A 21744-nucleotide genomic window follows, 5' to 3' on the forward strand; every position below is an offset into this window, starting at 1 on the left:
AGAGATGTTCAAATGAAGGGAGATGAGTCATTTATGTGCTCCATATGTATATATGTCTATGGGTGGATCGACTGGACGAATGAACGCTCTCGGATGCTCCCATGATTCCTTGCGATACAAGCCGGAACTTGTTAATCTCCCGTTTTTAAAACTCTCGGATTTAACCATTTATTATTATTCTTTTAATCTTTCTTTTAATCTACTTAAGCTACTTATGTATTTTGTATGTTTTTTATATAGACCTTCCTCTTGTGTCTGAAATAAAGAATTCTTCTTCTTATTATTATTATTATTATTATACTTATATATTTCTTAACCCGACACGTTAGAGAATCAAATTTAGCGACGCGTGCTGGTAAACATTACATTATCTGCAACCTCATTTTCGGCTATGGAAAAAAACTACATATACATATAAAATATGACAATATTTACATATAACTTATAACAAATAGCACCAATACACACTATATACAATATATACATATAACAGTAAACAATGTACAACAAGGTTTAATAATGACATCAACAGATTTACAAGATAGATAGATAGATAGATAGATAGATAGATAGATGGAATACATTTTACCGTTACAGCAGCGTAAAAGGAAGATACACAAAAATAATGAACACAACTATAAAAAGACAATATGTCATACCTATAAACAACATATTTAGAATAAGTGAAAAAATATACAAGTGGGAAAGTAATAGATAGAGCACAATTGTATTCACCCTAATGAAGGTGTTGTGGCATAGTCAATAACAAAGGAGGAACAAAAGACATAAACATAGGCTATGAAAAAAAGATAGGTGCAAATTACAGATAAAAATTCAGCGCAGCGAGGTAGATGTTATTGGTTCACAAGCAAAATCTTTAAAAAAAGAACCGTACACATGATACAATAAACAAAATGTAACGCACCTGTCCCCTCATATACACACACATACATCCGACATCCACACATGTCATGTTATTTGTTTTCATGGTCTCAGTCCATGTTATGTTGGTGGCTGCATAGTTCATGTAGTAGGGGTATGTTAATAAGAAAGAAAAAAAATATGAGTCTTTGTTTTGTAGAGACACCTTTATAATGTGTGTTAACGTGTGGGAACAAGGACAAGAGATGTAAAAGAAAGAGGAATACAGTTGAGTGGTTAAAACCAATGTTTATAGTAACCAGGGTGATTAGATTCAGTTTATATACCAAGTTAGGATCCAAGAGCATTATTAAATATGATACGGACTTTAATAAGCTTTCAATGTGGTTTATCCCTCGCCTCTGTCACACATGTAATGTGAAAAGTGGCCAATAGGAGGAGATGTAGGACTAATGTGATGTGCTTCATAACTTTATCCTGACCAGCTGTGACTGTCAAGTCTGACACTAATAATATTTAGGACCAATATGCAATAATATACAAAAACAAACATATACGTTTCCCTTTTAAACGTTTTTTTTATGGAAAGTAAGTTTGTTAAGTTTACACACAATACAATTATGCTTGTCAGATTTCACTGGAAGTGAAAGAACTGACCCCACTGTCTGCTATGCTAACCAGCCCAACATCAGACAGACCAGTAAATCCAGTCCAGTAAATCAATGTTAAACACTGTACCACTGAGCCACATTAATCACTAAGAAAAACACAGCCTGCTTTATCATCTTTTTTAGAGCAATGTGCACCTGAAGGAACAGAAACCATCTGTTCAGATCTTTATGTGGCTCTCTTACATCACACATTATTATTAACACTCACTCATCTTCAACAGCTTATCCGGGGTCGGGTTGCGGGGGCAGCAGCTTTAGCAGGGGACCCCAAACTTCCCTTTCCCGGGCCACATTAACCAGCTCTAACTGGGGGATCCTGAGGCGTTCCCAGGCCTGTGTGGCTATCTAATCTCTCCACCTGGTCCTTGTTCTTCCCCGAGGCCTCCTCCCAGCTCGACGTGCCTAAAATACCTCCCTAGGGAGGCGCCCAGGGTTCATCCTTACTAGATGATCCTGAACCACCTCAACTGGCTCCTTTCAACGCAAAGCAGCAGCAGCTCTACTCCGGGTTCCTCACGGATTGCTGAACTTCTCACCCGATCTCTAAGGGAGACTCCAGCCACCCTCCTGAGAAAACCCATTTTGGCCGCTTGTACCCGCGACCTCGTTCTTTCGGTCATGACCAAGCTTTCATGACCATAGGTGAGGGTAGGAACCAAGATTGACCGGTAGATCGAGAGCTTTGCCTTCCGGCTCATCTCTCTTTTCTAAAGCGACTGCAATACCGCCCCTGCTGCTCCGATTCTCCGGCCAAACTCACGCTCCATCGTCCCCTAACTCGTGAACAAGATCCCGAGGTACTTGAACTCCTTCACTTGGGGTAAGGACTCATTCCCTACCTGGAGTAAGCAATCCACCGGTTTCCTGCTGAGAGCCATGGCCTCAGATTTAGAGGTGCTGATCCTCATCCCAGCCGTTTCACACTCGGCTGCGATCTGATCCAGTGAGTGTTGAAGGTCACTGACCGATGATGCCATCAGGACCACATCATCTGCAAAAAGCAGATACGAGATCCTCAGCCCACCGAACTGCAACCCCTCCCCACCACAACTACGCCTCGATATCCTGTCCATGAAAATCACAAACAGGATTGGTGACAAAGCGCACCCCTGGCGGAGGCCAACCCCCACCGGGAACGAATCCGCCTTACTGCCGAGGAACTGGACACAGCTCTCGCTTTGGGTGTACAGAGTTTGGATGGCCGACAGAAGTGACCTCCCACAGTATCTCCCGAGGGACCTTGTCATATGCCTTCTCCAGATCCACAAAACACATAGACTGGATGAACATACTCCCAGGCCCCCTCCAGGATCCTTGCGAGAGTGAAGAACTTGTCCGTTGTTTCACGTCCAGGACGGAATCCGCAATGTTCCTCTTCAATCTGAGGTTTCGACTATAGGACGAAGCCTCCTTTCCAGCACCTTGGAGTAGACTTTACCAGGGAGGCTGAGTAGTGTGATACCCCTGGAATTGGCACACACCCTCTGGCCCCCCTTTTTAAATATTATAATTATTATTATTATTAACAGTAACATGAAGTCGGTCCACAGATTGTGCCACCAGTTATTAGGCGTTTCATGTGTCTCTGCATTGTACCTGAAGCGTCCTCCTTAATAACACACATTCATAATGATATAAAAACACCTTGCAGATAACTTAAAACACAACAAATGCATTTTTTTAATATATCTTTTGAATGTATTATATCTTTTCTGTATACTTTGATTTTTAGCCATTCACAGGCCAGGCAAAGTGTCAGTCGGCCCACAACTTAAAATATCTCAAAAGCTATTGGGTGGACTGCCATGAAATTTTTGCAGACATTTGTGGTTCACAGAGGATGAATCCAAAAAAGGTCATGAGGTCACAACAGGAGGCTCAGAAGAGGTTTTTCTGTTTCTCCTCACAGAGCGCTGCCACATAACTTACTGTGCACTGAAACCTCACATCTGTATGAGAACATCTGCACATTAAAACATTTTTTTCTCACTAGACCAAACAACATACACGGATATCTGATCAGGACAGTAGGACTTTCATGGTGCATGACGGTTTTTGAGGCAGTTCCAGACATTGTTCTTTTCTGAAATGCATGAAACTCTTCCCAGTTTTCCTTTAGTTTGTGGACATTATTCAGGCACTTTTTTTTGTCATTATGTTTATGTCCTGCTTATACCTCCATTTCCTTTGCCTGACTTGTGGCCTCCTGTTTGTTTTTTTTCCAGGGTTTATTCATAATTATCTGTCGCAGAATCTTTAGAATTATCTATCAAACGTCGTCGCTTCAGCCCCCTAATCTACTGATTTTAGACCGGAGCTTTTGTGTCATTAGAGCCGACTAGAAAATCAGATATTAGAACATCTTAGTGTCGGATGATGGCCAACGTGTCAGAGGCCATAGTCAGCCAAATGTGATTGTTTTAATTTGTGGTCTCAATCAAAGATTTCTCTCCAATAATTGTTTGATATAATCAATATTGATTGATTATTCTTTCATTTATAGTAGACTTTACTTTACACTTTAATTAACAGTGAGAACATCAGGTACCAGATCTAGCAGTTTCAGACTCAAACTTTATTGCCAATAAAATCATCTTCCCCGAAGATCCTTACAGTACTTGTGTGATCAGTTAACATGAGACCGGAAAACAGTGCAGAGAAGTAAGGAAACATTAACACAAATAAAGATATGTGGAAGGATAGAACTTAACGTCCCAACTTTTGATGACAGAAATAACTGAGGTTTAAAGCAGGTTAAACTTTACATTGATGGGAGAGAAAGAGTGATTAAAAGGCAATGTTTATTGCAACTGATGATACATCTTGGAAAAAGTCAAAAGGATATTTCTGTTTTATTGAAGTGTTTCTATGAGTTAGTTGTCTACATTCAGTGTGTTTCCATACATACAGTAGATGACGCCCCCCCGTGTGGAGAAGCAGACAGTCCTGGCACAGAAGCTAAGCAATGTACTGCTGTGGATGCGGGCAGCAGCAATCACTGTAAGTACACGCTATATTTAGAATATTTTCACCACTTAACCTTGCTGTCAGACAGTCATCTCACTTAGGACTTTTGGGACTTCGTACAGTTGATCTGAACATGACACTGTTGCACTTATAGGAATACACTTACTGATATAGATTATTTTAGGTGAAGCTTTTTATTAACCTTGCACAGCAGCCGAATACTTGCGATAACATGAGAATCTCGTTCACGTCACACAAAAATCCATTTCGTCAGGCCCCGAGTAATGCATTTGTGCTTCGGCTAGAAGACCACGACCAATCAGTGCCCTGTTAGGAGCTACTGGCAGCTGAGGGCCATGGAGTCGACCGCATGATCAAAACAACAATGGCTGCTCCTAAACAAGTTAGCTTAGATGCTACAATAGCATCAGTTCTATCTGAACTGTAGAGTTTTTTCTTCATTGAGAGAAGAGAATGAAACTGAAGGCTTTTTTCAATGGAAAAAATAACTATGGCCACTAGGACATTTGTTAACTAATTGACTAACTAGGAAGCCACTTAGCTGCTACTTCTTTGATATTTAATCAGAAAATGTTGTTCTTATCTTAGTTAATGTGTTGTGTGTTTTTTTTTTTTTTTTTTTTTAACCCTCTTGTTATTTACTTTTAGGGAACCTATTGTTACATCTGGCCTGTTTATTAATATGCACTGTCCCTTTCAAATAAAATATAATTATAAAAAAAAAAAAAAAAATCACATACAATTCTGCCCATTGTCATGTCATAATGTGGTTTGAGGAATTTCAGAGAAAATGTGGAGGTGGAATCACTTTTCCAGGAACAATTTTACATCAAAGGCATGAGCTGGCATAAAATAAAACCCTGAGGAAAGACAACAGGGATCAAAGCAGCAGCATCAGATAGTTACATCGAACACATTTCAAACTACAAAGGGGCCGAAAAGCCCATGCAAATTCCTCTCAAATCTATCCTTAAAGGGAAAATCAGGTCAAATATTTTGTTTCAAACTCTGTAACTTTAAACTGAAGGAGCATCAGGTCTATTAAGTTGTTCTGTCTCTCTAAACTTTGCTGCCTTTTTTTCTTCCCACAAATAAAACTTGTCATATATGGTGGAAAACATGGAAATGCTGACATGCGTTGGGCTGTAAATATGTAAAACAGAAGCTGTTTTGCATTATACACCTATGTATGAGGGACAATCCCTTCTCACACTAACTTGTCTCAGATATGTCGTACCAGTGTTAGCCTTAACAATATTTTGTGTTATGAATAAAAACATAAAACCGTTGTTTTGAGAACAAATTTCCACTTGTGGAAAATGTAAGTACAGTGAAGGTAAAAGCATGACAGCTATCTTTTATTTTTGATATGTCATATTCACGTAATAGTGTTGTTTATCTTGAAATAGCCATTGACAGAAAGGTCTAGTCTGACAAAAAAAAGGAAAATTCCTTTTGTATACACGACATATTGTTTGATTTTTGTCTATGTTTTAAAGCATATATATATTTATAAGCATATATATAGTCTTTTGATATACAGGACTTTTGAAATGCACAAAAATAAAGCAGATATCAAATCAGTCTCAGACAACAAATTTACTTGTCTTTGGGCTCTGTTTTGGCAATAGCCCCTTACTTTCCTAAAAGTATCAGGTGTCGGTCTGTGTCTTAGATGACACCTGAAACATTTAACATCCCGAGCAAGTAATGTTTAATCTTGATTTTCATACAAGTATCCTCTCCAGTTACTGAATATAATCCAGGTTAAGTTTGAGAAACATGAACTCAGTGCAGGCTTGGTACAAAATGTTACACACTAACTAAAGGTTAGTGTGTAGATGTTCAAAAAGCTGCCAAGAATTTCCAGTCGAGAGAAAAACAAATGATGAAAACACGTTCATTCTGAGAGTTACGCAAAAGCAAAGACAATGTTTCTTGCATTTAAAAAATTGGACATACTGGCATCACTGCACGCTTCTTTTCAAGTGTGTCCTTTCTGATTTCAAAAAAGGTATAATTCTGATATCAACATGATGTGAATATGAACAAGATATGAAAAAGTGTGCAAAATCACAAAAAAAGTCATCACAGCTCAATGCAATAACCTGTGTTCCAGCTCCAGCTGTTATCTATTATAAATCAATCATTTAAGACATCAACAACTCAATTGGACTCCACCAAAAACCAATAAACATTCAAATTAAAACCCAGCTCTATTAAAAACAATCTAAAAATTCTGTTAAGCTTTACCAATCCATGATTTAATATCAACAAGCTCAAATGACTATGTGGTTTTATGACGAAACTAAAAGAGAGTTATTGCCTTCTGTAGCTCTGTGGCGCTTCTTGGCCCTCTTTTAACTCATTGTTTTGATGTCAAGGCTCATTTATTGTATCTTCAGTCTGTCAGCAGACAGCTGCTTTCAGAAAACAAGCTCTGATAAACTCATTTGATTTGGCAACGGGTTTAATCAGAGCCAAAGTTACCGTCTGGCTGGTGGATGAAGTGAAAGCTAGCAGCTGAAAAAATGTCTTTGGAGTGGGGGGAGACCAAAGCAGAGCTAAAAGAGAGGCCTAAGTGAATATTGGACCTGCATTTGTCAGGTGGCAGCAGTGGTGGATGAAGCATTCAGAGCCTTTACTTAAGTACTAATACCACACTGTAAAGATACTCTATTACAAGTAAAAGTTATGCCTTGAATTACTTAAGTAAAAGTTTTCAAATATAATTCAGAAAATGTACTTTAGCATTATGAGTAGAAGTACTCAAAACAAAAAAAATGTGTTGTGTTCAACGTATTATCATCAACAGGTTTGTATTATCTTATGAAAAGATGTTGCCAAAAATCCACGAGATATCTTACGAAATATGACATTCTATTTAATTGGTGACCGGAAGTGGACCGTGACGGTTGAGTTTATTTATTAATCAATGGTTTGAGTTGCTCACGTTCAAAAAACGGTGGGGAAATTACCCAGAGCCCAAAGTGACAGCTTCAAAATGTTTGTTTTGTCAAAGTGGTCCCTATGCGCCTCATAGTGGGGAGTTCTTTCTTTGCTAGCTAGCTACAGACATAAAGATGCTGCAGGAGGATCCATAGACCAACAACCTGAAAGGCAAAATAGCATTTCCATAAAGGCAAATGCACTAAAAAGAAGCTGTGTTTTGTTGCTTTTACTAATGAGATCAGGCAATAAATGATCACCCCCTAGCTTTGGTCTTTGCCTTTAATTTTATTTTTTTATTCCCCTTTCTTTTTGTTAGTTTATTAATATATATATTTTATTGTATTAGTCCCTCTCATGTCTACATATCTATTGTTGGGATTTTCCCCCCGGTAAGTTTTTATTTTAAAATTTTATTAAACAAATAAAAATTGTTCAACGTTGGTGGGAGGGAGATAGCTCACATTAGCTCCAACGCCCAGGAGCTAGGCTAACAGAACCCGTTACTAGATAAAAGGGAGAGGGAGTCCCGTGTCTCTAACAGAGATTACACCGGCACTGGGAGTGAAGAGCAGGCATCTAGCGTTTATGATCTATGATTTAAACTGATATTCAACACAGTACCACAGTACCACCTCATAGACTGTAAAATACCGACCCTCATTAGCATAGCATAACCAAGCTAACGTTAACACGGTGTGTTCCTTAACCATCTGTTTTTATCAAAGAGCAAACCATCTTGTCACTTATATTAACACCACCACACAAATGACCGCAGTCCAGGTCGAGATGACGGAGTTAGCAGCTAATGATGGTAATCCTAACAACTAGCCTCTGAGGAGAAGTGACAGTCAGTTGCTAGCTGTCACTCAAGAGGCCGCACCCCTAATTATTAATGAACTTTAACCTCTAATAAAATAAAAACTAGCCTCGTAGAAAATAATTCACCTAAGTGTCGTTAATCACCTGCACATTTTATTTTATATACAATATTCATAACCTGTTATGGAGATATGACCTAAACATACAGACGATGTTTTTTTGTAAACAAGTCCTAAATAGGTTTAATTACACTGGGTTAACTGCAGTCTTTGGCACTTCCGTATTGGATCAACCAGGACGTAGCTGTGGCGGGGGCCTGCAGCACACTCACACAATGTTGAAGTTTAAACCAAACCACCGAAAAGGGCTTGGTTAGGGTTTACCCCGAAACATATAGTGATAAATATGACCAATTCTAAGCGCGTAACTTTGCTGTAAAAACCGTCAGTACTAGCTCGCATTATGTTTTTTCCACTATAGTCAGTTAATAATGTCGAGAGAGCCGCTAAAATGACTTGTATCAGTCAAACGGATGAATGTCCTAGTATAGATTAACCGATATCAACGGCATCAGTAGCAACATGTAAACAGGACTAATGTTATTTTCTTAATTAGACTAGCTTAGCTACCATATAACAGGTGTGAAAAAAAAGGTTTACCTCTGACGTCATTACGCAGACGGTGGTGAACGTGAAAGGAGGTTATCAGGTTTGTGATGACGTGATGTTTTCGCTTTCCAAGGAAAGTAAAGATTTAAATTGGCAGCAACCCCTTTTCTTTGTGGAGAATAATAATAAAACAGGTAAGGTTCATACTGGTAACTCTTGACAACCATTAATTATTTTCTTTTTTCCTGTGCTGTGTAATAGACAGAGTGCAAAATTAACTTTTTTGTCCACTGGCCATATGGCTAGGCCTAGTGAATGTTCGAATTGCCAATTTATTGCCCTGCTTATAGATTTGTTGGTAAAATGAATGTCATCTGGTGTTTTTTTTTCTTGCTGTTCTGCAGTTAACAGAATCTATCTATCTATCTATCTATCTATCTATCTATCTATCTATCTATCTATCTATCTATCTATCTATCTATCTATCTATCTATCTATCTATCTATCTATCTATCTATCTATCTATCTATCTATCTATCTATCTCAAAGGGAAGCATAGTGGAGCTAAAAAAACAAAAATGGCTGTTTGTCTTAGTTGCTTAAATATTTAGCAGTTTTCATCCAACATTTGGGAGGGATAGAAACTTCATAACACAAAGGAAAGGTCGAAGGGTACATTTTATTTATTTATTTAAGTAAAATAATCCAAGAAAAGACTTGACCCTGATAAATTCCAGACCAAAATAGACAATAAACTGCCTACATTGTTTGTTTTTAAGCTTCTTGTAAGAAGGAATAGAGCCACTGAGGCTGTGCACAAACATCTTTTCAGAATCCTAATAGAGAGTCAGGAAGCTTGGGGATAATTTGAAGGCTTGGATTGTAGAAATCCCCAAACCATGTGTAATCCTGTAAAGAAAACAAGAGAGAAGAGAATGGACAACAAATGTTACAGATTTGCCTATAAGAACTTGAATAATAGCGTAAAATTATCTCAAAAATTGAGTGTATCTTTTGAATAGAATCCTTTGGACTATTTATGATCTGATGGAGGTCTTAATAGTGAAAGCAAGATGATGATACAATTTCTTTTTTTGAGTTATGACACAGTTTTGCTTTGGATACATACTAAAGAATCACAATTAACTAAACTTACTGTTGCACCTAATTTATGTTATGAAGGTAATGACAATTAATCTTACCATGTTGCCTCCAACAGATGGCGCTGTAGATTAAAAATACACTATTTACAGTTGAAATAAACCAAACAAGTCTATCATGAAGGAGACAGTAATCCTGCAATGCATTGTAGATGGATGCTGAGCAAAATGGAGCTAGTTTAGGAATATTACAGGGGTGCTTTATTTGAATAATTTGGATATAAAAACAATAATATCTCATTAAACACATTTGTAATTACTGCCACAGATGGCTTCATGGCCAGAATGGATTCAAATCAGTTACATTCAAATGAAACATTGCTTAAGACGCTTTTATCTGGACTTAATGATTTAATTGTTGTTGCATTTGTATCATTATGACCGAATAAACCTGCTTTTTTATCGTGGATTTTAACTTTACAAAACCACGCATATTTTCTCATTGTTAATGTTTTTAATACCGTCCACAGATTGCTGACTTCATGTGGAACTGCGCGTGTACAAGCATTAAACCTGGCTGACAAAGCTGTGCAATCACTTGGTTCAACTGGGTGGTGGTGTGCGGCTGATAGTGATGATGGTGCAGCACTGGAGCAGTTTGACCTCCCACCGGAGGAGTGGCGTTGACAGAAGGACGGTCCAGCAGATAGAGGCGGCAGCATGCTGAGCGCAGACGCCGCGCAATGCCTCATACAAACTTCCCCGAGCTGTGGCAGTAGACTTCTTTACCTTTATGCCACCGCAGGGGTGACAACCAGAGCCAAACACACAGAGCCAAAGATCAAAACTACAGCGGTGAGTCTTTCACTCTTGTTCCACCTTGAAGTAGACCGAAGACTAATCTTCTGTCAGTCCTCGTGTTGCATGTGTGAAGAGGCGTCTCGAACATAAGTCACCATAATATTCCTGTTAATTTGACCGCAGCATGTCACCGGTTCCTAAAGGAGTCTTTATCTTACTTTTAATAATGTTTTTCGAGTCATGCTACCTGCGCAGTCTTAAATTATACCGAAGCTATTTAAAGCACAATTAAAGGGTGAGTTGTGCGTAAATGCGCACAGGAGTTTGTTTTGCTTTGGTTTAGCACTCAGATGGGCCAGTTAGCATGATTTATGATGCTGTTACAAACTCCTCTGCTGTTTACTATTAGGAACCAAAGCAACTGCATCATATTCTAAAGTCTGCTGTTTTCACTAAAGTGTCCTGACATTGATTATAGGATTACTATAGTTGTCACAACGTTGCACAAAGAATGACAGCATTGTATTTACTATATTACTCTTTTTTAAAAGTGTGCCTGTGGTAAAATCGTATTTTGCTTTATTCTTTTAAATGAAAGCATTCATGTTTGGACTTACAGCAGACCTGTAATAAGTCCTGCTGTGATACCTGTACTGTGTAACATCCTTCAGATATTTTTCATGATGTTATCGTGGCAAACTTTACTTCAAGTCCAGTGCTTTGTTTGTGAAATATACTGAGTCCACAGAGAGCAGAGAAATCACCCCTTCATGTGTTCCTTTGTCAGGTCAAGCATCAGCAGCCGCTTTGGTGATCCGCTCTGCTCAGCACATTCAGTAAGGAGATTTATCACACGCAATCTGAAGAGATGAGCAGCGGCAAGAAGTAAGTGACTTCAGCATGTTAACAGGAGTGTTTCTCACTCTACGCAGAGATACTTTACCTTACATAAATTAAATAAGGCACACCTGTGAGTAGAAGAGCCTGCAAACAGATACTGGTGCGTAATATAAGGAGGGATAAACTCTTCGAGGTCAGGCGCACTTCAGGAACAAGTAGTTTGGTAAAGAGGCTGACTAAGTTACAACATGTGCTCTGACTACCAAGAATGTGACATGAACTGTATGTTTTAAATTCTGCTTTCAGACAGGACTTTGCTGTATTTCAAGTTCCCATAAACATTTAGATCATATCTGCTTTTAAATGCACTATTTGCCAGAGGCTGTAGCCATAGGTGAACCACACAGGGCTGACATTAACAAAGGTCATTTAAAGTTTAAACTTGTTAAATTTTAAGCGTCAGTACATGAACAGCCATGTAATTGCTTTGCAAAGATCCTAGCCCCGGAGGGATACATAGCTCTAATATGATTGTATGTAAACTAGAGTGACCCTAAATACACCACCTTTGTTTCTCTTATGCTGCAATACCACAGCTGTTATGCAGAAGCATTACACAAGTTTATCTTAGAGAAGAACAGGCTTTGTTGATTTATCAATGCACAACTACTGAACTGATCAATAGATCGTTTTAACTCGAGGACAATCAGTGGCCCTGGTGACACTGCAACATTGTGACTTTACATTTTTCTGATTGCTGTCAGAAAGCTAACATCAAAGTGTTGCCTCTACAGATGTAAAAAGAAACATACCGACAAGATTGGCACCAGCAGTTTTCTGATTTTGAGAAACACAACAGGCTCTTGATTAAAAAAAAAAAAAAAAATCTGTATATCTGTTGTTACCGTAATAATGCTTACATCCTCAAAAGTGCTGCAAAGACGTCCAGAACGCAAACAGGGGGGAACGCAGATATTAAAATTCAGGAAAAAATGGTAAAACCAGCCATAATAGATTGAATTGAGTTATTTCAAAAAAGCTAGTTTGTCATCATGATGATATTGGAACCACAATTCCAGGATGTTAAGTCCCAGCCAAACCCTGCTTTTTGTTTCCCAATTGACCCTCATCCATAGAGAGTAGGCAGTGGGGACTTGTGGTGTGGTTTGTGTGGCAATTACCAAGAAACGAAAGTCTGAATTTCTACCTCTGACGACAGCCCGGCGTGGCTATCATTTAACAAAAATGGTTGGTTTCTGTTTGTATTGTGTGGAGAAACCCTTTGAGGTTCATGGAAATCTGATATCTGATGACATTTTGACTTCATTGCATGAGGGATTTGACTTTGCAATCTCGAATAGAGTACAGGATACTAGATACATGACCCCGACACATTTACTCATATCTCCTGCAGTGACTACAGTAGATATTGTATACCATAACACAGTCTTCACAGTCAGTCACAGCCTTCAGGCTGTTTGAGGTTTCCATGGTTTGAACACACAGTTGACAGTTGCATCAGCTCAGGTGCAGAGAACACACTCGCCTCTCCAAACAGATAGTGAATGTAACATGCAGATTACTGTAGGCCCTACGAAGACAGGGAGACTGATACGTTATCTGTGAAATCAAAGACAGATAGCCGCTAATATACAATCAAGAGTGCAAAGTAACAGCTTGTTAAGTTTTGATTGTTTGCTCAGCTCGTAATAAGGTTGTTTGAAAGTTTAGCCATAATCAATACGTACATAAGTTTAGATATTGAATAAAGGAAAAATCCACCTTCGAATACTTTTACATTCTTAAATGCACAGCTGTTTGTAGTGTAATTAGAGATGCACCGATCCAGTTTTTTCCGATCCAGTCAGATACTGATACCAGGGCTGTTGAATGAACTCACCGTATATCTCTCCATGTGAGTGAAGACATCAGGCTTGACATAAGCATTCAGCCTTGTTAAAAAAGGGAACAAATGTATTAATATTATTTATTAACAACTAACAGTGAACATTAGCAGCTAAGAGAAAGAAATAACACTTCCATGTAAAGTGTACTGCAAACAGATATTTAAAAATGTAATATAAAATATAGCAACTGCCTAAAACCCAACAAACAATGGCTTAATTAACTTGCTATGTATGATATTAATAAAAAAAATGACTTGATTGGCCTCATTCCGATCCAGCTAATTAGTCAGTATTGGAGCCGATATCGCGATCGGGGCATCTCTTAGTGTAATCTTCATTATTTGGTTCCTTTTTGGTCTTTTTTTAATTTTCCTCTAATTCGTAGTAAATGAATAAATGTCCAGTGTCACATGCACTTTATCATTGAATCCTAAAAAAAGTGATATTGTATAGTTGATATTGTAGTCGGTGTCACTTGAAGAAAAAAAGGCTCTTTTGCCTTATTATAGATAGAAGTAAAAATATAAAAATGACTGCATCGATTTGAGAGACCAAACAAATATTTGAACAAACACCTTTGTGTTTTCTTTTGCATCCTGTGGCAAAATATGTTTCTGAAGCAAAGTATCCAGAGATTTTTCACCATCACTGTGTTTGTATTCCTATTGCTTAACCTGCTGATTTTTTGTTAAAGCTATTGCATGCACACATTATTAAAACGTGGTAGAATAATTAATCAATCACGTTGGTAGTTTATATTTCATTATGAAGTTTAAAATTCTGCTAAGGATTTGTTATATCTCTAACTGAGATTCTCTTTAACTTTAGCCAAAGTTTCATCATCATCACAAATTGTGGTTATATTTGTTATATTGTTTTGATTATTGTTTTTATTGTTTCTTATATTATTGTTCCTTGACAATATGTTAAGTTCAGTGTAGAAGTAAAACTTGGCTGCAGACGTGTGGGCGGTCGGCTCAGGCAGAGTGGAGTTTGTCCTGTTATGTCCATGATTGTTCCATAGGTGGCAATGGAGGAAGTAGGAAGGCCTGTATTAGTTGGAAAGCTGGTGAGGTCTGAGGCTAAAATCAGGTTTTCACTGTGGTTGAATCATGATGTGATTTAAATCTCTTTACAAGTTGCCCCCGAGCGGACAGAGTTACACATCAGAGTTAAAGCTTAAGAAGTTGCTTTTGAGTTATCAATCAGCCCACTGTATCTGTATTTTAAATTGACCCAGCTTTTTAAAAATCAATATTTCAGTAGGAACCAAAACTTCTCCATGATCTATAGGTGGCATTTTAATATCAGTTTGCCCTTTTTACGTTTTGTTAAAGACTAGAAAGTAGGTTTAGCTTAGGAGAAAAACACACTGTTGAACAAGAAGTGTTCAGGTGTTGTTTTTAACTTCACAAGTGCTGATAGGAGAGTTGTTCGTCCACACAGAGAGCTGATGTGGTCACAGGGTCACAAAAACATCAGCGGCTGATTTGGCAGGGGTAGGATTGTTGCAAAACGTACTTTTCTTCTGCTGTTTTCTAAACAAGACACTGATAAACGACTGTAAATCTATTAGTATGTATGACAAGAAGATTGCGCAGAATGATGCAGTGAGCAGGCCCCTATATCCTGACCAGCTGGATGAATACTGTTCTGCAGATGACCTTTGACCTCTGAGACCCCTGTGTCCAGGGTTCCCCCTTGACAGTTTACCCAACCCATGCTGTCCAGTCCCCTTTGACCTAGAATGGACTAAGTTGAGTTGGAGAACATTACTGAAGTATTAATGACAAAAAGTAGGATTACCGGACACAATAGCAACATAACATTTCTACCTAAAGAATAACTGATATGCGACTGGGCAAACAACTCTCTAATCAACACTTAACAATCAACCTTCTCTTACTATTATTACTACTTATAAGAGTAATAATCATTATTATTATAATGATCAAACAAGCTCTGACTTTCTTTGGCCAAATCTGACTTCATATTGTTGTAATGCTCATGGTTTTTTCTATTTATTTAAGGATAAATATGAACCATTTAATCCGTAGCAAAACAATAAAAATTCTTGTGACAAAACAATTTGTCTGTAATCACATTAGGATAAACCAGGGGCTTAAGTATTTCTGGTATTACATGGCATTTGTTTATGTTGGTGATGATTGGGGGAGCGATTTTCACGCTTTGATTAACAGCGCTTATATGAGTAATAATCATCATTATTATTATTTGCTTTGATTAACAGTGGACAGCACTGCCAACACTGTTCACCCTGACAAAGTTTCACAAGTAAATATGTGAAGTACCTGTTTGTGGAAAAGACTGCTGTGATTTCTTTTTCCTATTTTTATGGCAGCCTCCGGTGCACATTGTATTTCCCCCAGCACAAAAACAAACAAACAAAGCTTCTTTTTAGATACAGAGCCTGAATGACACATTTTTCATCCTTTTTCACGCTACTGTTTGTCGGGAAACAGTGCGGTTTGTTTGAGGTGAGGATGAACAAGTGTGGAACCGGACAGCAGCGAAGGGCTCCAACACGCCGGCCTGTTACTGGCTTCTCTGTGTGTTGTCACTTAAGTAAAGCCGGCGTAATCCTGTAAGGGCGGATGAGTAGACAAACATGTGATGCCCCACTTGTTTCTTAGGTGGAGGGTGGTGGAGAAGGGGGGGCTGGCAGGTATTACCGACCAGATGGAGAGGCTTTGTAGAGTGTGTGGGTGCGTGACTGATTAGACACAACACTAACTGATACTTTTTCAGATGTTTATTCCCCCTGGTAATAAAATACAACACCTTGATTCAGTGTCTAACAGGTGAAGTGTGGGCAGAGACCGATCTAGATCTCGAGGGGTTCAAGTCTGAGTCAGTCGGCGTTTTTTGTGCATGACCAGCACTCTGGCCAATCCCGCTCAATTAGCAGAGACTTCCTGTCTGCTCCCTCACCCCCCTCCACCAGATTAAATCTGTTACATCGTACCTATCGGCTGCGCACTTTACCCTCCTCAAGGACGACATACGTTCTCACACTTAAGGGGAAGTTTACCAACAGAAAATCAGATCTTACGGTGCTATCTCAGAGCTCCGAGGTAGTCACTTAACGTGTTTGTCAATGAGTCTTTAACGGGTGGAGATGAGCGCCACCAGCAGCACCAGACTTAACCCCAGTCCGAACTTACTGCAGGTGAACGAGCCGAAGCGTTATGGCTCCACGTTGTCTCTGGAGGAGAAGTGTGAGCAGTCTTTTTTCCTCTTTTACTACTACAGGATGGAGGATGAGGCGGTGCTGGACCGGGGGGCGTCCTTACTCAAGCACATCTGTGACGAAGAGGAGGTAGAGGGTAAGTGTACCTGTTCTTTACACTTGGTTTTACCCTGCACAAGATCAGAAAAGTCTCATTTTACCTTCAATGTGATTTAGACTGCAAAACATGGTGTGTTGCATATTTCTGCAAGATTTATCTTTTATATGTTAAATTTTCACAGCTCCTTAAACCTCAGATAAGTTCCTCAGAAGTCACAGAATCTCTGTGTTGAGAATTACAGAAACAACATCAAATTAAACACTCATTTATTTATTTTAGACTTTTTATTTATAGATTTTTCTGCTTTTCCTGAACAATCCAGTTCCTCTGAATTGATTTTCTCAAAGCAAGGACAGTCATTGAGAGAAACAGGAAGGACCTCAATCAACCTTTTTGAGGCTGCCAAATTGTACGCACTTCCTGCACGTACACCATAGCACTCACCTGTTTAACGAACTGGCATGAGAGAGATGTAGAACACGGAGCATGTCACCCTGTGTTTACCTCACTAATCCTTTCAAAGACCTACACGACAATAGAGAGAAACTTCCAGGATGCAAAAATGTCTGTAACAAGTGCCTTCTAATAATCTGTAAGGAGTGAAACTAATATAGTAAGATTATTATTGTTTATAAATTGATTAATGCCATTAGGGAATGTGCAAATCTCATTTTAGTGATTAGCAAATTATTCATAAAATCTTGTCAGGCAGATATCAAATATAGTGAACAAATTGAGTCAGAGTTTCTCCCTTAATAACATAATGGGATTAAGCATGGAGAGCTTTTTTAAATAATTTTTTATCCCAACATCACAAATTTCTTGGTTCTAGTTCAACAGATTTAATAGCCAAGCACAGAGCCAGTTTCACCAGACAAGAACAAAGTGGTTTGTTGTTGGTGTTTTTGGTGTAAGAACTCAATATGGTTCCAAACCCAAGAACAAAAGCCCAGATTAATTCTGTTAAACTGTATAAACCCTTTCAAACTGAACAAAAAAACAACAAACTCTATGCTGCTGTAAGTAGTAAGTATGCAACTTAAACAAAAATAACTGCAGATTTTTATGATTTATTACTCTTTTTAGGCTATCTAGAAAATCCTCATTTTCACACTGCATAGAAATGAATGTAAAACAATGGCTGTATAGAAGAGTTGTCAACACAGTGGCTTGGTTTTTTAACTTTTATGTTGGGTATACTTTATTTATAGTAAATGGAATAAAAACATGCAAAACCAGTGGTATGATTTTGAAAGTAACTTGGTTGGATAAATGATTCAAATAGAGTCAACATTTGAAGTTCCACAGCCGTGTCCCTCGTGTTGGAGGTCAACATTTTGTCAGGTGTCACCTCAGCTTGAACCCTGCTTCGATCTCTCCAACTTCCGCTGCGTAACCAGCGTCTCAGCTGTGTCTGTGTGTGTCCTTGTCTGCTGGCTAAACCTCTTTTTTTGGTGTCTCCACTGAGCTCACTCTCCTCCCTGCTGCTTGCTCCGAGCCAACAGTCTGACTCAAAGGCTGATAAAAAAAGAACAAAAAGAGATGAGGCAGCTTGACATTTCTTACATTTGTGCCAGATAAAAGTCTGAAAGAGTTGCGTTGGTCCAATAGCTTTAATTATCTTTATGACACTGATTAGTCTGTGTTTTCACTCAAGCAAAATATTTGGTATCTGAACTCTGCGTCACAGGCGCTGTTAAAGCACAAGATAGACGGTTCAGTTACGCGTGCACGTAAACACTTGCATCTGGCGTGACCTTAGGTTAAATGTTTTTTATTCCCGTGATATAACTCAAGGTTTCAAGATATTGCCTGTTACAGCTGAGTCAGAAGTAAAGGGGTTGAGTCATTTATGCTGACAAAAAGCGGTTCAACATCTCTTCCCCCATTATTCAAAAGCATATTTTTAAAGCTGTTTTATATTGGCAGCATGCTGTCAGTGCTGTGTGGCGCGTTGCCATTCTCCCCACTGGTCTGGGCAGATCCCAGCGGCGCTGGTTACTGGGGAAACTGGCGGCGGCGTTGCCTCTCCTCAGAAATCTAGTGAGCCAAACAAACCTCCCAGCAAAACACAATGATTTTATTTCATTCAGTGTGTGCTTACAGGCAGCTCCAAAAGAAGTTCTTCTTCCACACAAAAAAAGAAGAGGAAGTCGTTCCACAAAGCTGCTCTGGCCGTGCGCAAATCTTCCCTTCTAGTTCCTTGACTCGACTATTCCTTCTCCTCCATCACTCTCCTCTTTTTCTCTTACCTTCTTTCTTGTTGTCGTTCAGCTTTATTGCTCATCTATCAGCCCCAATAGCAGCGTGGACTCTTTCTTTCTGTTTATGTCTCTGTTCTCTTTAATTGTTACCAGCCATCTGCTTCTGGGTCTTGCTGTAATGCCCACTTTTTGTATGTTGAGTCTGATTGGCTCTTTGGTCGACTCTAATGTGACTTAATGGGCTTGTGTGCGGGTAAAATCATTTATTTCTATCCATAATATCTATGTTCACATTGCTTAAAAGGAAAGATAACCTTCATTAGCTTATCTATTTTTAGTTACAAGAAAGTTTCATTTGTAAACTGTCAATATTGATGATAATGATAAATGCTTCTTGTGGTCCATTTGTTTCGACTCAAAACAATGCAGCCAACCAAAGGTCTAAACCAAGAAGCTGGGCAAAATCACATCATCATAAAAACAGCAATGATTCTGATCATTACAAAGCCGTTGCCCCACACTGATTGATTGTTTAAACCGTAAGTAATACCAAAACACTGAGCTCCCCATACATGTAGTAGGTTTTATGTTCAAATACAGCAAATTTGATGTATGTATTATGGAAATATAAGCCTTGTATTAAATATTTAACACCGCCTCATCAGTGTTATCCACCTCTGAATTGAGGATGATTTCTTCATCATAGCAACAGGAAATTCTAATTGTTTCAGGCTGTAAATGGAGCCATGGCCATCTGTTTTCTTTGCATATCTTATGAAGTGAATTGACATTTAAATAATGATTTAGTGACTTAATTACTCACCACACACATCTTTTCAGTTAGTCCTGAGGTCAGGTCCAATCAGCCAAACTGTGTGTGGGTGTGCACAGACTGAGCGTGATTGACATCTCTTTCCCTCCAACGTTAGTTTTTGCTTTTTTTTTTTTTTTTTTACAGCAGAACAACTTACACCTTTATCTCTGGGCGCACTCCAAAACCCAACTGGAATGCACTGATTTGAGTCATGTGGGCTTCGTTTTAGTTTTGTACACAAAATGACACATGCTCCACGGGCTGACTTAAATCGACTGCTTGTGCAGCATGTTAATATTGTCCTACATTTACCACCAGCACTGCAAACAATACAGACAAAACAAACTTATTTCACGTGGCTAGTCATTGTTCCCAAATGAAAAAGAGTCAAAATCCATCAAAACTGCAATCACATAGGCCACCTGCACTCCATTTAAGTGCAGCCATTCTTATTACTGTATGGGCTGTTTCCCAAATTCATACTTTCAAGTTGTTGTGTTACACTGGCAAAGGGGCAACGTACAAAATCAGTCAATATACATACTAAAAAAACATGTTAAAAACAAGTGTGCTGTCGATGTACACTATTCTCCCACAATGGAATTCCCTAAAGGAAATGGATGCTCTTGCTAGTTTCAACCCGAGTAGAGGTTAAAATAAGTGGAAACAGCTGTGTGGGTGTGCAGGGCCTTTTTAGAAGTGTAGTGCTTCCCCAAAATGAATGGGTAAGGTAGGTTATTCTGCCGTAACAAGCTGCTGAGAAAAGGAAAGGGGGGGAGGGGGGGGGGGGGGGTGGTGTCTCTCTCCTTCCAGCACTAGGAAGGGTCCTCATCACCATCAGGAGTAACAATGAGACTATTACTATTAAGAGCCAGCAGTGGGTCCCAGGTTTGGTGGAATGGTTTCAAAGATCTACTCTGTAAAAACCTTAACTTCTCTAACCTTAGACATTGTAAAATTCACGTATCCAACTATTATGAGTCGGTGGAGAAACATGTTTCCATTTAAGGAGAATGTGACGTCTGGCGAGCAGGGTTGTAATGGCCACGACATGCTGTGTAGTGATGGACAGCTTTTTAAACAGAGGGAGCCAAAAAAGAGCATTCAGAGGATTGGGTTCCACATTTGTGTAAAGAGCCTGTTTGATGGTTTGAAATATATCGGACCAAAATTCAGCAGGCTTCGGGCACGTCCAGAACATGTGTGCGTGGTCGGCTGGGGACTGCTGTTACAAGCATCACTGTGACTAGGGTATATCTTAGCCAGTTTAGCGTTGGTGAAATGGGCTCTATGGAGCACCTTCCACTGTAACAGGCCGTGCCTGGAACAAATCAAGGATGAGTGGACCAGTTTCAGGATGTCCCTCCACTGGACCTCAGTATTGTCTACCCCCATATCCTTTAACCATGCATTTTTAGGTGATACAGTGGGGACTGGGCTCAGAAGAGCAATCTTATTATAAATGACAGATATCAGTCGTTAGAGGCTTTTTCTGTACGGAAACTTTATGTTTCATGAAGATGGGTGAAATTACAGATATTTAAAACGGGCACAAAATCAGCAATTTCAGTACAAAAATGTCCCTCAAACTGATACAACCTTTGGAGCATCCGGTATAAAAAGAACAGTCTCTGGGACGATCCTCAATTTAATATGCTCCTTTTTTCTGAGCCTTCAACAACTTGGGAGTTTTGTTTCCTAGAGTAGGTGAAGTCTGTTTTCTTTTTTTTCACTGACGATATCGTCATTGTTTTAGCCGTGCACGATTGATCTAGTGTTTTTATGTTATCCCATCAACATGGGACCGGTACCATCTTTGTTGAACCAAAAGCCTAGTGGGCCGCAGC

At 39.0% G+C, this 21744-nt stretch overlaps 1 protein-coding gene across 1 annotated transcript in view; it reads left to right on the forward strand.

The window, feature by feature from the left end:
- Positions 1–11644: 11644 nt before the first annotated feature.
- Positions 11645–21744, forward strand: part of slc4a4a (solute carrier family 4 member 4a) — a 64969-nt gene continuing 54869 nt past the window's right edge. The window contains exons 1-2 of the mRNA XM_083912068.1: positions 11645–11706; positions 16842–16915. Coding sequence (XP_083768194.1) covers positions 11690–11706; positions 16842–16915 — 91 coding nt within the window. The 5' untranslated portion in view covers positions 11645–11689. The remainder of the gene's footprint in view (positions 11707–16841; positions 16916–21744) is intronic.

The sequence above is a fragment of the Echiichthys vipera genome, assembly GCF_963691815.1.
Source record: "Echiichthys vipera genome assembly, chromosome: 4".
Taxonomy (NCBI): Eukaryota; Metazoa; Chordata; class Actinopteri; order Perciformes; family Trachinidae; genus Echiichthys; species Echiichthys vipera.